This window comes from Odocoileus virginianus, chromosome 11 (assembly GCF_023699985.2).
Source record: "Odocoileus virginianus isolate 20LAN1187 ecotype Illinois chromosome 11, Ovbor_1.2, whole genome shotgun sequence".
In the NCBI taxonomy this organism is placed as follows: Eukaryota; Metazoa; Chordata; class Mammalia; order Artiodactyla; family Cervidae; genus Odocoileus; species Odocoileus virginianus.
In genome coordinates this window covers 63,261,218-63,275,432 of record NC_069684.1, presented here as the reverse complement: position 1 = coordinate 63,275,432, position 14,215 = coordinate 63,261,218, and the positions used below count along the sequence as shown (strand labels likewise).

General features: G+C 36.0%; 1 protein-coding gene across 1 annotated transcript; it reads left to right on the top strand.

Moving 5' to 3' along the window:
- The first annotated feature begins 1,112 nt into the window (after positions 1-1,112).
- Positions 1,113-13,795, top strand: LOC139037356 (heterogeneous nuclear ribonucleoprotein A3-like). The gene is made up of 2 exons (XM_070473754.1): positions 1,113-1,266; positions 12,894-13,795. The coding sequence occupies exons 1-2, from the start codon at positions 1,113-1,115 to the stop codon at positions 13,778-13,780; spliced, it is 1,041 nt and encodes a 346-aa protein (XP_070329855.1). The 3' UTR covers positions 13,781-13,795.
- Positions 13,796-14,215: the final 420 nt, after the last annotated feature.

The window sequence follows — 14,215 nt, the reverse complement described above, 5'->3', positions numbered from 1 at the left end:
CCGTTTTGGGGTACTGATATATAAATTAATTTTATCAATACCCCCTTTTTATCAAACTCTCAGTTGTACTAAGTGTACAGAGCAAAGTTTCAGGTATTACTGCTTCGCTGAGATTCTACTTTTTGTTGATGTTGGAGTGGGGTTGGGTCTTTAACTGAAATTTGTAGGCTAAGATATTGAGGTCCCTCAGTTGACCATTTTCTTTATCCCATTTTTGGTGTTCTAGGTAAAGGAAGATCATTTGCCTGGTTGCCAGCTGCTCCAGACATGAGTTTAAAGCTTTTGAGAGAACATTGTACGCTAAGGAGGCTATTAGAATGACTGTACACAGGATAATACCACACATTTGGAGAGTGCTCTGAAGCCATGGTCCCCAGGACTAAAACCAACTGAAATAGATCCTGTTGAAGAAGATATTTTCTTAGGCCAAAAATCAGTGATCTGAGGTAGCTCAGTCACTGCTTCCCCATAAGTATTAATCCAAACGCAGCAAGTATTGTTGGCCACAGCACAGATACATCCTTGTTCGGCTGAAAGAATCAACAGCCATATTATCATCAAAGATCTTTGGTCAGAGAGTCTAGGGGTTTTCTTGGGAAGCTTTGGCTTCAGCAGTAGATTCTGCAATATCGTCAAGAGTTAAGGAGAGGTTCCTGGTCACAGCATCATTTATATTTACTCCTAGCCAAGGAAGTAGGGATTGGCTAAGGGAAGCACATTTTTAATCACCAATATTTCCTGGTAACTCCCACTTCCGACTGTACTGTGGGATGAAAAGTCCAACATGAAGCGCAATGTGAAGCCAGGTTTGGTTGTGGCCAGTCAAGACTTAAAGGGCTTCCCTGGCGGCTCAGTGGTAAAGAATCCACCTGCCAATGCAGGAGACGTGGGTTCAATCCCTGAGTCAGGAAGATCACTTGGAGGAGGAAATGGCAACCCACTCCAGTATTCCTTGCCTGGAGAATCCCATGGAAACAGGAGCCTGGTGGGCTGCAGTCCATGGGGCTACACAGAGTTGAACACTACTGAGTGAGTGAGCACTCATGTGCACACTCCGGACTTATCCAGGTAGCTCAGACCATAGCCTCCCACTCTTTTTAGCCTACTTAAACATGGAATTGCCCATGCTTGAGGGGGCACTGATCTTCCACATAAACATGGGAGGAGCCCAGGCAGAGCTGCCAGAAGAGTATTCTCGTGGTGACGGCTACCTGAATTGTCACCAGTCAAGGCTCCAAACAGGAAAGATTACAGCCCTAGACAACAGTGAGATTTAAGGATCTGCAGATCACACAGAGAATATAGTTCTGATTTCTCTCTAATAAAGTTAATTTGTATATTGGGACCCACAAAAGAGAAGCTGCCCCAGTGGCAACCTGCAGAAGCACCCCAGGAACTCAATACCAATCACAGCCCACAGCTTTAGCCCTTTGACCTCATGAAAAAAATAGAACCTCCTAGCCTTACAGGAAATGCCTAATCTAGTGAATCAAGACCTGTTCCCTCATTGCTTCTTCTGTCTATAAATAAACTTACTCTTGCCCAAACTCCTGGGTATAGTGTTTCACTGTTGTGAGGCACTGTCTGCCCTAACCCATAGATTGTTTTCCCTTGAATAAAAGACAAAGTAGTAAATTAATTGTTTTATTTTTGTCATTCGACAGTGTCAATCTTACAGGTGAGGAAAGTTGTTTTTTTTTAACTTTTCATTGGAGGATACTTTTTTCAAATTGTCTAATTTCTGCCATATAACAATGTGAATCATCCATAAGAATACATATGTCCCCTCCTTCTTGAGCAAAGAAAGTATTTTTTAAAGTGTGTCTTTGGAAATGATATGGCTACTGAGATGCACAGGAGGGATTATGACCTGTTCTGATCTGCATCATATAAATTGATCCCAGTATTTCAGTTGGGCAAAGGACAAATAATAAACTGTGCATTAACTATACACCTATGCCTCTAGTTGTAGTAGTTCCTAATACTTACTACATTTTAACAGCCACAGCTAAACTAATAATGAAAGTGTACATACCTGAAATTCAGTATCCCTATAGTTACCCTTATCTAGTAAAATTATGAGATTCTAAATTGCCACAGAAATTATTTCAATAAAAACATCTTCAAAATTCATGCCATCCTATTATGTATCAAATAGGTTAAGATTGCAATCTCTGAAAATTGTTAAGGATAGTAAAGGAAATAATACTGTTTATGGTTAATTAATATGGTTGTTTTTCTCTAATATATCTGAAAAAAATTATAGTCTTTAAAGGAGAATGTTTTGAACAGTTTTATATTAACCTGTGTATGTATCTCTCTCATACATTGTTCATTTAGTTTAGTTTTCTATTCATGTTTCCATTTAAAGTAACCATTTTTTAAAATGATGTGTTAAAAAATTAAACTCTCCATGACAAAAATTGAGCGTTTCTCTAATTTTTATGATCTGAGAGTTTTAAATCTTGCTAAATAAAATAAAGCATGTACTAAAACAATTGCTTTTGTCTCTAGCCTCCTGCAGATCAAGGAAACACAAATATCCATTTAAAGTGAAAAATTCTCAGTATCTAAGAAAAATTCATAGCTTTTATTTTTCCTCTTTTCAACTTAAATTGTGTTAATTAAAAAAAAATAAAGCAAAACCTGAAGCACTGTGCAAATGAAAGGATGGTGAACATTTGTTTAAAAAAGACCCTCATAGCAGCAAGATATCTCATGCATGTTAGGCTATTACACTTAAAACCTGACTCTCTTATCTAATCACATTTAAGGTGTCAGAAAAATATAGGCAAACAACTTTTGAAACATGCCTTAATCATTTTCTTGTGGTCATGTGCAAAATGCTGGAAGTAATTGCAAACAAATTGTGTCTGTCTGAGCCAAAGAAACAATCTGCATGCACTTAAATACAGCAATTGAAGACTAATTATTTCCATCAGAAACAAATATATGTACGTGAACATCATGGATAATGAATTTTTCTATTTCATATGAAATAATGATATTTTAGAGCTACCAAAAAAAAAAAAAAAAACAAAGAATTTATCTATGAAACCATCACACTTACCAGGGAATATAATGTTGCATATAATCCTTAATGGAAAACAATATACAAAATCCTTTTTAACTTTGTTAATAATCACAAATGCAATTTAAAATATTAGTTTCATCTATAATTAGTAGAATTATAAAAACAATTATAAAAAACAATAATACCCTGTACACTGACATAAGATTATATATTGCTAGTTAAAACTCATCTTTTTTTCTTTTCAGAAGGTATTTTAATGCTATATATCAGGGGCATTTTTTGTTAACCTCTAATCTTCCATAAATTTTTATTAAACTGTTACATACAGAGAATCACACAAATTGCGACTATCCAACTTAGTGTATATTCCCACCAATAATGTATGAAAGGCTCCATTCTCCATATTCTTGCCAACACTTGATATCATCTAGTTTTCTTATTAAAAATTTTAGCCATTCCGTTAGGTGTGTATAACTGAAGTTCTAGTTTGCATTATTTCATTGAAAGCTAATAATGTTTAATACTTATATATTTATGAATTAGTAGGATCTTTTCTATTCTAGATATATGAGTAATATACATATGACTAAATTTATATATATATATATATAAACCAATACATAATATATGAAACCAAGCACTCTGTATGATAAAATTTTCTTTTCTCTGGTTCTTTGCAAGGTGTTTTTCTCAATAATTGATGATGTCCTACAAATGCAGATCTCTTTCCAAGGCTTTATAATGATACTTTATTATTTTTTTTAATAATGCTCCTTACAGACATAGAATGTCAATGCAGTAAAGTGTTCCCACTTCAAGGCATGCATTTTGATGACTTGTTACAAATATATAAACACAAATCACCACTATAAGCAAGATATAAACCATTTTCATCACACCCAAAAGACTGACTTGTGGCCCCTTCCTATGAGTTCCCACCCCCAGACCCACTGATCTGCTTCTCACCAAAATTCCATTTTAAATTTTAAAGTGATATTACAGCAAAGGTTATGAGAAGGAGAGCCCAGTGGAGGTAGGAGGAAACACACTGAGTGAGGAAGGGACTGAAGGAGGAAGGAAAAAGCAACTGTCAAATGAAGTTGATCATTCATGTTAGATGAGGTCTGAGTTAGAACTAACCTTTGGCTTTATCAGTGTAGCGGTCATAGCTTAACTTGGCAGAAGCAGTTTCTCTGGGGTAGTTGAGAAGGAGGCTTGGGTGAAACAGTTATAGGTGAAGATGAGAAGAAAAAGAATGGGGCATAGTAAGCATAATGATGCATGTCTTTCAAAGACTTTTGTGACCAAAACCAAGCAAAGAACGAGAGTAGCTCACTTCTTAAGAAACAATCCTATTACTCTTCTGTTTATTCATTCTCTATCTGTCATACAGGCTTCATGTTGGTCACTTTCTCCAATGTTGGGTCTTCCTCAGAATGCTTTCCCTTATACATCCTCTTGCTAAATTTCTTCAATTTTGCTTCAATTGTCATCTTCAAAATTGGCTTCCCCTGTTCATTCTTATGTTATATACCTCTCTCCCTCAACGTTCATTCCCCTAATCCTACTCAACTTGCTTCAATCTTTATTTTTTTCTAAGCACTCAATACTTTCTATTATACCACACAATTATTTAGATGTGTATTGTTTACTCACTATCTTCTCCACTAGAAGGTAGCAGGCTTCTTTGTTTTGTTCACAGGTGTATTAAAAGTATCTAGAAGAATGTTATGGAGTAGGTACTCAAAAAATATTTGTTGTATACATAAATGAAATTGTGGTAGAAAAAAATGGCTTTAATGAAAATTGTCTTGTTTGGGACCTGAGAGAATAGTGTGTAAGTGGAGCTGTGGCAAGGCTAGAGGATTCACATTTTTCTTCTGGAAGATTAGCAGAACAAAGGTATCCAAAGAGAGCAACTGCAGAGGTGAGAGGTGAAATTCATTACATCATGTTCATCTAGTAACAATATTTTGCCCAGTTATTAGGCAAAATTTAATTCAAGAGGGAAAAACATGAATTTTAAGAAGGAAGACCAAGTACAGATTCATTAACAGGATTTGGGCTGTGATTCAGATGTCTTGATTCTGCACTAATATGCTTATAGCATAAGGTACATTGATGACATTTAACTCATAGATAAAATAATAGAAAATAGAGTGAGTTAGCAAAAGCACAAGAGAATAATACTATATTAATTATAGAGAAGTCTGTTAAAGAACAGAAAAAAAAAAAAACAGGAGCAAACTTCAACACAGCAACAAATTCTCACACATTAGCAGCATCAGGATTTCAAAAAGATATTTAAGCTGCATATGTAAATGACATATTTTCACATGCAATGGTTATTTAGATTTGTAATTACCCCTTTTATGCATGTTTGTATATGCAAATGAGTTATCTGCATATGTAATGTGGACACTCATTCTTAATATTGGACATGTTAGAAGATTAGTAATGGTAGCAGAAGGAATTTACCTTCTGAAAACTGCAAGCATCAAAAATTCAAATTCAGTTGATTCATGAGAGAGAGAGAAATTTTCAGTTTTTAAAATCAAGAATACACCCTATTGGTGTAAATTAATTATTTTTAAAACTGTGTTAAATTACATGAAACATAAAATTTATCATCTTAACCATTTTGAAGCATAAAATGCAGTGATATTAAATACATTCACTTTTTTGCAGCCATCAGCACCATCCATCCTCTTAATTCTGTTCCTCTTGTATACATCTTGTTCATCTTGCACACATACACATCTGAAACAATGTGTATGAAACAATAACTCGATCTTCCCTGCCTTCAGCCCCTGGCAACCACTGTTATACTGTCTTTATGATTTAATTAAATACCTCATATAAGTGGAATCATACAGTATTTGACTTTCTGTGGTTGGCTTATTTCATTTAACATTATATCCTCAAGAGTTATCAATGTTGTGATATATTGCAGAGCTTCCTTTCTTTTTAAGGAGAATATACTATGGTATGTGTATGCAATATATGCAAAAGTAGGCAGTCAAGAGAAACCTGGAATAACAGGCAAGTTTGGCCTTGGAGTGCAAAATGAAGCAGGGCAAAGGATAACAGAGTTTTGCCAAGACAACATACTGGTCACCCACTGGTACCAACACAAGAGATGACTCTACTCATGGACATCACCAGATGGTCAATATCTAAATCAAACTGATTATATTCTTTGCTGCCGAAGATGGGGAAGCTCTATACAGTCAGCAAAAATAAGACCTGGGACTAACTGTGACTCAGATCATCAGCCCTTTACTGCAAAATTCAGGTTCAAATTGAAAAAAAGGAGGGAAAATAACTAGACCATTCAGGTAAGAACTAAATTAAATCCCTTATAATTACACAATGGAGGTGACTATTAGATTCAAGGGACTAGCTCTGGTAGACACAGTGCCTAAAGAATTATGGACAGAGGTTTGTAACATTGTATATGAGGCAATGACCAAAACCATCCCCAAGGGGGGAAAAAATGCAAGAAGGCAAAGGGGATGTCTGAAGGGGCCTTATAAATAATTTAGAAAAGAAGAGGAGTGAAAGGCAAAGGAGAAAGGAAAAGATATACCCAACTGAATGCAGAATTCCAGAGTGTACCAAGGAGAGATAAGAAAAGCACGATGATGTGGTCACTCACCTAGAGCCAGACATCCTGGAGTGTGAAGTCAAGTGGGAAGCATCACTATGAACAAAGCTAGTGGAGGTGATGGAATTCCAGCTGAGCTTTTCAAATCTTAAAAGATGATGCTGTTAATGTACTGCAGTCATTATGCCAGCAAATTTGGAAAACTCAGCAGTGGCCACAAGACAGGAAAATGACAGTTTTCTTTCCAATCCCAAAGAAAGACAAGGCCAAAGAATGTTCCAATTACCATACAATTGCACTCATTTCACATGTCAGCAAGAATATGCTCAAAATCCTTTCAAGCTAGGCTTCAGCAGTATGCAAATCTAGAACTTCCAGATGTACAAGCTGGCTTTAGAAAAGGTAGAGCAACCGAAAAGCAAATTGCCAACATATGCTGGATCATAGAAAAAGCAAGGAAATTCAAGAAAACATCTACTTCTTCATTGACTATACTAAAGCCTTTGACTGTGGATCACAACAAACTGTGGAATATTCTTAAAAAGATGGGGATCCCAGACTACCTTACCTGCCTCCTGAGGAACCTCTATGCAGGACAAGAAGCAACAGTTAGAAAACGACATGGAACAACAGACTGGTTCAAAATTGTAAAAGGAGTACATCAAGGCTGTATATTTCCACCCTACTTATTTACCTTATATGCAGAGTACCAGGCTAGATGAATCACAAGCTGGAATTAATATTGCCAGGAGAAATATCAACAGCTTCAGATATGTATATGATACCTCTTTAATGGCAGAAACTGAAGAGGAACTAAAGGGCCTCTTGATGAAGGTGAAAGAGAGGAGTGAAAAAACTGGCTTAAAACTCAACATTCAACACCTAAGACCATGGCATCTGGTCCCATCACTTCATGTCAAATACATGGGGAAACAATGGAAACAGTGTCAGATTTTATTAACTTGGCTCCAAAATCAATGTGGACCGTCTGCAGCCAAATAATGAAAAGATGCTTACTCCTTGGAAGAATAGCTATAAGAAACATAGACAGTTTACTAAAAGGCAGAGGCATCTTTGCTCAGAGTCCATCTAGTCAAAACTGTGGTTTTTCCAGTGGTCATGTACAGATGTGAGAGTTGGGCCATAAAGAAGGCTGAGCATTGAAGAATTGATGCTTTTGAACTGTGGGTCTGGAGAAGATTCTTGAGAGTCCCTTGAACTGTAAAGAAATCAAACCAGTCAATCATGAATGTGCCCTGGAAGGACTGATTCTGATGCTGAAGTTCCAATACTTTGGCCACCTGATATAAAGAGGTGACTCATTGGAAAAGACCCTGATGCTGGAAAAAATTGAGGGCAAGAGGAAAAGGAGGCAACAGAGGATGAGATGGTTGGGTGGTATCAATGACTCAATGGAGATGAGCTTGAGAAAACTCAGGGAAATAGTGTTGGGCAGATAAGCCTGGCATTTGCAGTTCATAGGGTGGCAGAGTTGGACACAACTTAGTGACTGAGTAACAATGTTTATTGGAGAAGGCAATGGCATCCCACTCCAGTACTCTTGCCTGGAAAGTCCCATGGATGGGGGAGCCTGGTAGGCTGTGGTCCATGGGGTCGCTGAGAGTCGGACACGACAGAGCGACTTCACTTTCATTTTTCACTTTCACACATGGGAGAAGGAAATGGCAACCCACTCCAGTGTTCTTGCCTGGAGAATCTCAGGGACGGAGGAGCCTGGTGGGCTGCTGTCTATGGGATCACAGAGTCGGACACGACTGAAGTGACTTTGCAGCAGCAGCAGCAACAATGTATATAGCACATTTTGCCTATCTGCTTATCCCTTGATGGGCACATGTTTTAGCAATGTAATAATGGGGCTGTGAACATGGAGTACAAATAATTCTTCAAAATCCTACTTTCAATTCTTTTGGGTATATCCAAGTATAGAATTGCTGGATCATGTGGTAACTCAATTTTTAATTTTTTGAGGAATTTCCAAGCTGTTTCCAGAGTAGCTATAACATATTGTATTGCCACAAACAGTGCAAAAGGATTAAAATTTCTTCACATCCTTAACAATACTTGTTGCTTTTGTTTTTGGTTGCTATTCCAATGTGTGTGAGGTAGTATTTCATTTTAGTGTTGATTTGCATTTCTCTACACTCTCACATATATGGTGAAATAATTTTAGACAAGCGTGTCAAGACTATTCAGTGGGAAAATGACAGTTTTTTTTTTTTCAGTCTTTTCAATGAAAAGTACTAGGAAAACTGGAGTTGACATTCAAAAGAGTAAAGACATATCTTACCTAATAACATATACAAAAATAATTCAAAATTAATTAAAAATCTAGGACCTAAACACAAGTTAAAAAATAGTAAAACTCTTAGTAGAAAGCATAGGATAAAAGCTTTACAAAATTGGATTTGACAAAGACTTCTTAGATGTGACATCAAAAGTATAGGCAACAAAAGAAAAGGAAAATTGGACTTCATAATTTAAAAAAAAATTCACTAAAAGACACTAGCCCACTATAGAAGATATGATATATATATATATATATTAATATATATATACCCACATATATATAGTGGAGTATTACTCAACCATAAAAAGAATGAAATAATGCCATTTGCAGCAACATGGATGGACTTACAGATCCTAAGTGCAGTTAAGCCAAAGACAAATATATGATATTGCTTATATGTGGAATCTAAAAATGATAAAAATGAACACATTCACAAAGTAGAAATAGACACACAAACATGGAAAACAAATTTTGATGACCAAAGGGGAAGTGGGGGAAGGATAAATTAGGAGTCTGGGATTACTACTATAGTACAATACAAGTAGGATCTTGTTATTGTACATACATATATGTATATATATGTAAATATCTGGCACAGGGAACTCTATTTAATCTATTGTAATAAACTGCAATGGAAAAGAAACTGAAGAAGTATACATATTCTTTTTACATATATACATATGTACACACATATATATATAAAACTGCCCTATGTGTGAACCTTCAAGTTGCAAACTTTTAAAAATGCTGATGTGTGTTAGCATGTCCAATCACATAAGTTAGTTCATATGTCACGTGTGTGCATCTTCTACAAGCGGTTGTGCTTTTGTGTATTTTACAGTACTATATAGAGCACCGTAGTACAGTTTCTTTATTTCAAGCCCAGGATGTCCAGAAGCAAGAGTAAAACAGTGATGATATAGCTGGTACTACTAATAATTGCCAAGCAATAAGGGTGGAACCTGGAGCAGCTTACTAATGAAACTTACTGATGGAATTGAGGCCCAGAGAAAGGAAGAAGAGAGACAGGAGAAAGAAGAAGTAACTGAAGAACCAAAGAGATTTGTGATGCAGGAAATGGCAAGGGGATTTTCCTTATTTGAAGAGACACTGTTAGTTTTTGAGGCACAAGACTTGAACATAAAATGGTACATGAAGCTTATAGCAGCCATTCAGGATGTGATCCAGTGCTACCTTTTCAGATTTGAAGAGAAAAAAAAAAGCTAGTACCCAGACATTACTGGAACATTTTTTCAAGAAGATAGAAGTAATTGAATCCAGCAAGGAACCAGACCTGTGCCATCAAACATCAGGCATGAGTGAGGCAGCCTGCCCTCTCTGTCCCATTGCTGGTGATTTTCCGCTCTACCATCTCCCACCTTCTCTCCTTCCTCCAGGCAGTTTTCTTGCCTGTTCACTTGATTACAGCCCTTGTATGTTGTGCTGTAATACTGTACTTTTCAAGGCACTCAACTATAAGATTAAAAATGTTTTTATGTGTGTTTGTTTTTATGTATATTTGTGTGAAAAGTATTATAAACCTATTACAGTACAGTAGTATATAGCCAGTTGTGTTAGTTGGTTAAGTAGGCTAACTTCACTGGGCTTATGAGGAAAGTAGGCTTACAAACAAGCTCTTAGAATGGAACTTGTTCATATATAGGGGACTTGCTATATATAATACACAAAACCACACACACAGAGAATCACTTTGCTGCACATCACAAACCAACACAACATTGTAAATCAACTGTACTTCAATTAAAAAAAACACTATGCAGAAAATAAATGTGTTTTGAAGGAATAAATTAATTGATCTATAGTACAGATAGTCTATAATAAGTTGTGATAATCATAAATCAAAACAGATCAAATAAGTAAATATATATATAATTGGCCAAAGGCAAGTTATATTTTCCAGAATCAGTAAGAAATTGTGTATATTATTTCTACTCCATTTAATGTATACAAAACAATTTTTGTTTAGCTTTTCATCTTAGGAGTAAAACATTTAAAAGTTAGTCCGCATCATTTTGTGTATACAAATTATCTATAGGCTGTTTGTAAGCATGATTATCCAATGAAGACATTTGACTGCCTAATATGTACACAAATTCTCATAAACATTCAGTTCAATCCTAAAACTAAGTTATTTCTGCCACCAAAAGGTTTACTATCAAGTGAAAAGATCAAGGAATTAAATTATTCTGTAAAGCACTTATGTACCTGACAACCACTAAAAGAGAGACATAATGAGGCAGCCCAGATACGGAAGAGATTTTTATGTGATTAGGAAGATTAGTCTGAATTGGTATTTAAACCAAGTTTTGAAAATGCAGATGTTGTTTAGATCAGGGTTTCCCAACATCTGAGATCTAATGCTTGATGATCTGAGGTGGAGCTGATGTAATCAAAACAGAAATAAAGTGTGCAATAAATGTAATGTGCTTGAATCAGCCCAAAATGATGAAACAATTTATGAGAAAACCTATTCATAAGTGATTAACAAAATGATATCATACCAGTAGAAATCAAATAAGTAGACAAATGACTATCCCATTAACAAAGAACGTATAAAAGCATCAAATTGAAGACAAAGGGTGGAATTACCTAATTTTAAAATAACTATTTTAAAAATTTTGTATCTTTATTTTTAAATGATGTAAAAATCACCTACTTAGAGATAATAAGCCTGTTAAGTTTTCATCATATCTTCTTTACATTATAATTATTCTTAAACTATAAAAAAGTTTACAAAATAATAAAAATAAAAACTTTGTACTTTTTGTTCAACTTCATAGAACATTAATTCATATGATATACATTGAGATTCAATCCAAAACACTAACAAAGCCATTCCGAAAGAGCTTGACAGCTTCTTACAAAACTAGGCATACTTGTACCTAAGTCCAGAGTTTACGCAAGCATTTATTCTGAATGTTGTACTTTCTCTGGGTTTTGCCAGATGTAAAATTACATGTATCAATCATTAATGTACTATAAAGAGTATTTTTACTGCTGTAAAAATATTCTGGGCTCTGCTTATGCATTTTTCTCCACTCAAACACCTGGAAACCAATATTCTTTTCACTGCTTCCATAGTTTTGCTTTTTCCAGAATGTCAGATGGAATCACATACTCTATAGCCTCCTGAGATTGGCTTCTTTCTTTTAATAATATGCATTTAACACTCCTCCCTGTTTTTGGTGGCTTAAAATCTCATTTAGTTTTAGCACTAAATACTATTCCATTATCAGGAAGTACCATAATTTATTTATCCATTCACCTACTGAATGATATCTTGGTTGTTTCCAAGTTCTGGCAATTAATAATAAAACTGCTATAAACATCATATGCAGGTTTTTTGGCAAACATAAATTACCAACTAATTTGGGTAAATAAGGGGTGTGATTGTGAATCAATAAAAACAGAAACTGGTTTTCTGAAGTCTAAAAAAACTGATAAATCTTTAACAAGACTGAATAAAGAACAAAAGGAAAAAACACTATGTTTATAAAAAAAGACAAAAATAATGACATTAGATCCCCATATTTTAAAAACATAATATTAAGGTAATATTATAAGTGAAGTGAAGTGAAACTCACTCAGTTGTGTCCAACTCTTTGTGACCCCATGGATTATACAATCCATGAAATTCTCTAGGCCAGAATACTGCAGTGGGTAGTGGTTCCCCTCTCCAGGGGATCTTCTCAACCCAGGGATTGAACCTATATCTCCCTCACTGCACTGGATTCTTTACCAGCTGAGCCATGAGTGGAGCCCAAGAATACTGGAATGTGTTGCCTATTCCTTCTCCAGGGGATCTTCCCAACCCAGGAAGGGAACCGGCGTCTCCTGCATTGCAGGAAGGTTCTTTACCAGCTGAGCTACTAGGGAAAGCCAATATTATAAATACTTTTATACTAATATATGTGAAAATTTAGAGGAAAAAGATCCATGTTCAAGCACAACTTACTTACGACCACACAAGGTTGATGGGCGTGTAGTGGAGCCAAAGAGAGCTGTTTCTAGAGAGGATTCTGTAAAGCCTGGTGCCCATCTAACAGTGAAGAAAATTTTTATTGGTGGTATTAAAGAAGATACAGAAGAATATAATTTGAGAGACTACTTTGAAAAGTATGGCAAGATTGAAACCATAGAAGTTATGGAAGACAGGCAGAGTGGGAAAAAGAGGGGATTTGCTTTTGTAACTTTTGATGATCATGATACAGTTGATAAAATTGTTGTTCAGAAATACCACACTATTAATGGGCATAATTGTGAATTGAAAAAGGCCTTTTCTAAACAAGAGATGCAATCTGCTGGATCACAAAGAGGTCGTGGAGGTGGATCCGGCAACTTTATGGGTCGTGGAGGAAACTTTGGAGGTGGTGGAGGTAACTTTGGCCGTGGTGGAAACTTTGGTGGAAGAGGAGGCTATGGTGGTGGAGGTGGTGGCAGCCGAGGGAGTTATGGAGGAGGTGATGGTGGATACAATGGATTTGGAGGTGATGGTGGCAACTATGGCGGTGGTCCTGGTTATAGTAGTAGAGGAGGTTACGGTGGTGGTGGACCAGAATATGGAAACCAAGGTGGTGGATATGGTGGCGGTGGTGGAGGATATGATGGCTACAATGAAGGAGGAAATTTTGGAGGTAACCATGGTGGTGGTGGAAACTATAATGATTTTGGAAATTATAGTGGACAACAGCAATCAAATTATGGACCCATGAAAGGGGGTAGTTTTGGTGGAAGAAGCTCGGGCAGTCCCTATGGTGGTGGTTATGGATCTGGTGGTGGAAGTGGTGGATATGGTAGCAGAAGGTTCTAAAAACTCAGAAGAAAAGGGCTACAGTTCTTAGCAGGAGAGAGAGCGAGGAGTTGTCAGGAAAGCTGCAGGTTACTTTGAGACAGTCGTCCCAAATGCATTAGAGGAACTGTAAAAATCTGCCACAGAAGGAACGATGATCCATAGTCAAAACTGACACAAAAAGATATATAAGGTTTACCCAAATTATTAATAATCAAATAATTTGAAAATAAAACTCAAAACTCACATTCAGCAAGAAATTCTTTCAAATGTGTATGGCAAAATTTATACCAAAGTAATGTAAACTATTCTAGCATATAGAAATTGCACCAAAATCTTAAATCTTATAAATACTGGATCACATATTGCTGTATAAATACTATAGAATTTTTTCCCACAATTTTTAAAACTGAAGTACAGTTGCTATACAATATAGCATTAGTTTAAAGTGTATGG

Bases quoted from the DNA above. Each gene is read 5' to 3' on its own strand.
- LOC139037356 (XM_070473754.1), top strand. From the start codon at position 1,113: ATGGAATTGCCCATGCTTGAGGGGGCACTGATCTTCCACATAAACATG. The intron at 1,267-12,893 runs GTGAGATTTAAG...GTGAAAATTTAG, and splicing joins GATTACAGCCCTAGACAACA to AGGAAAAAGATCCATGTTCA.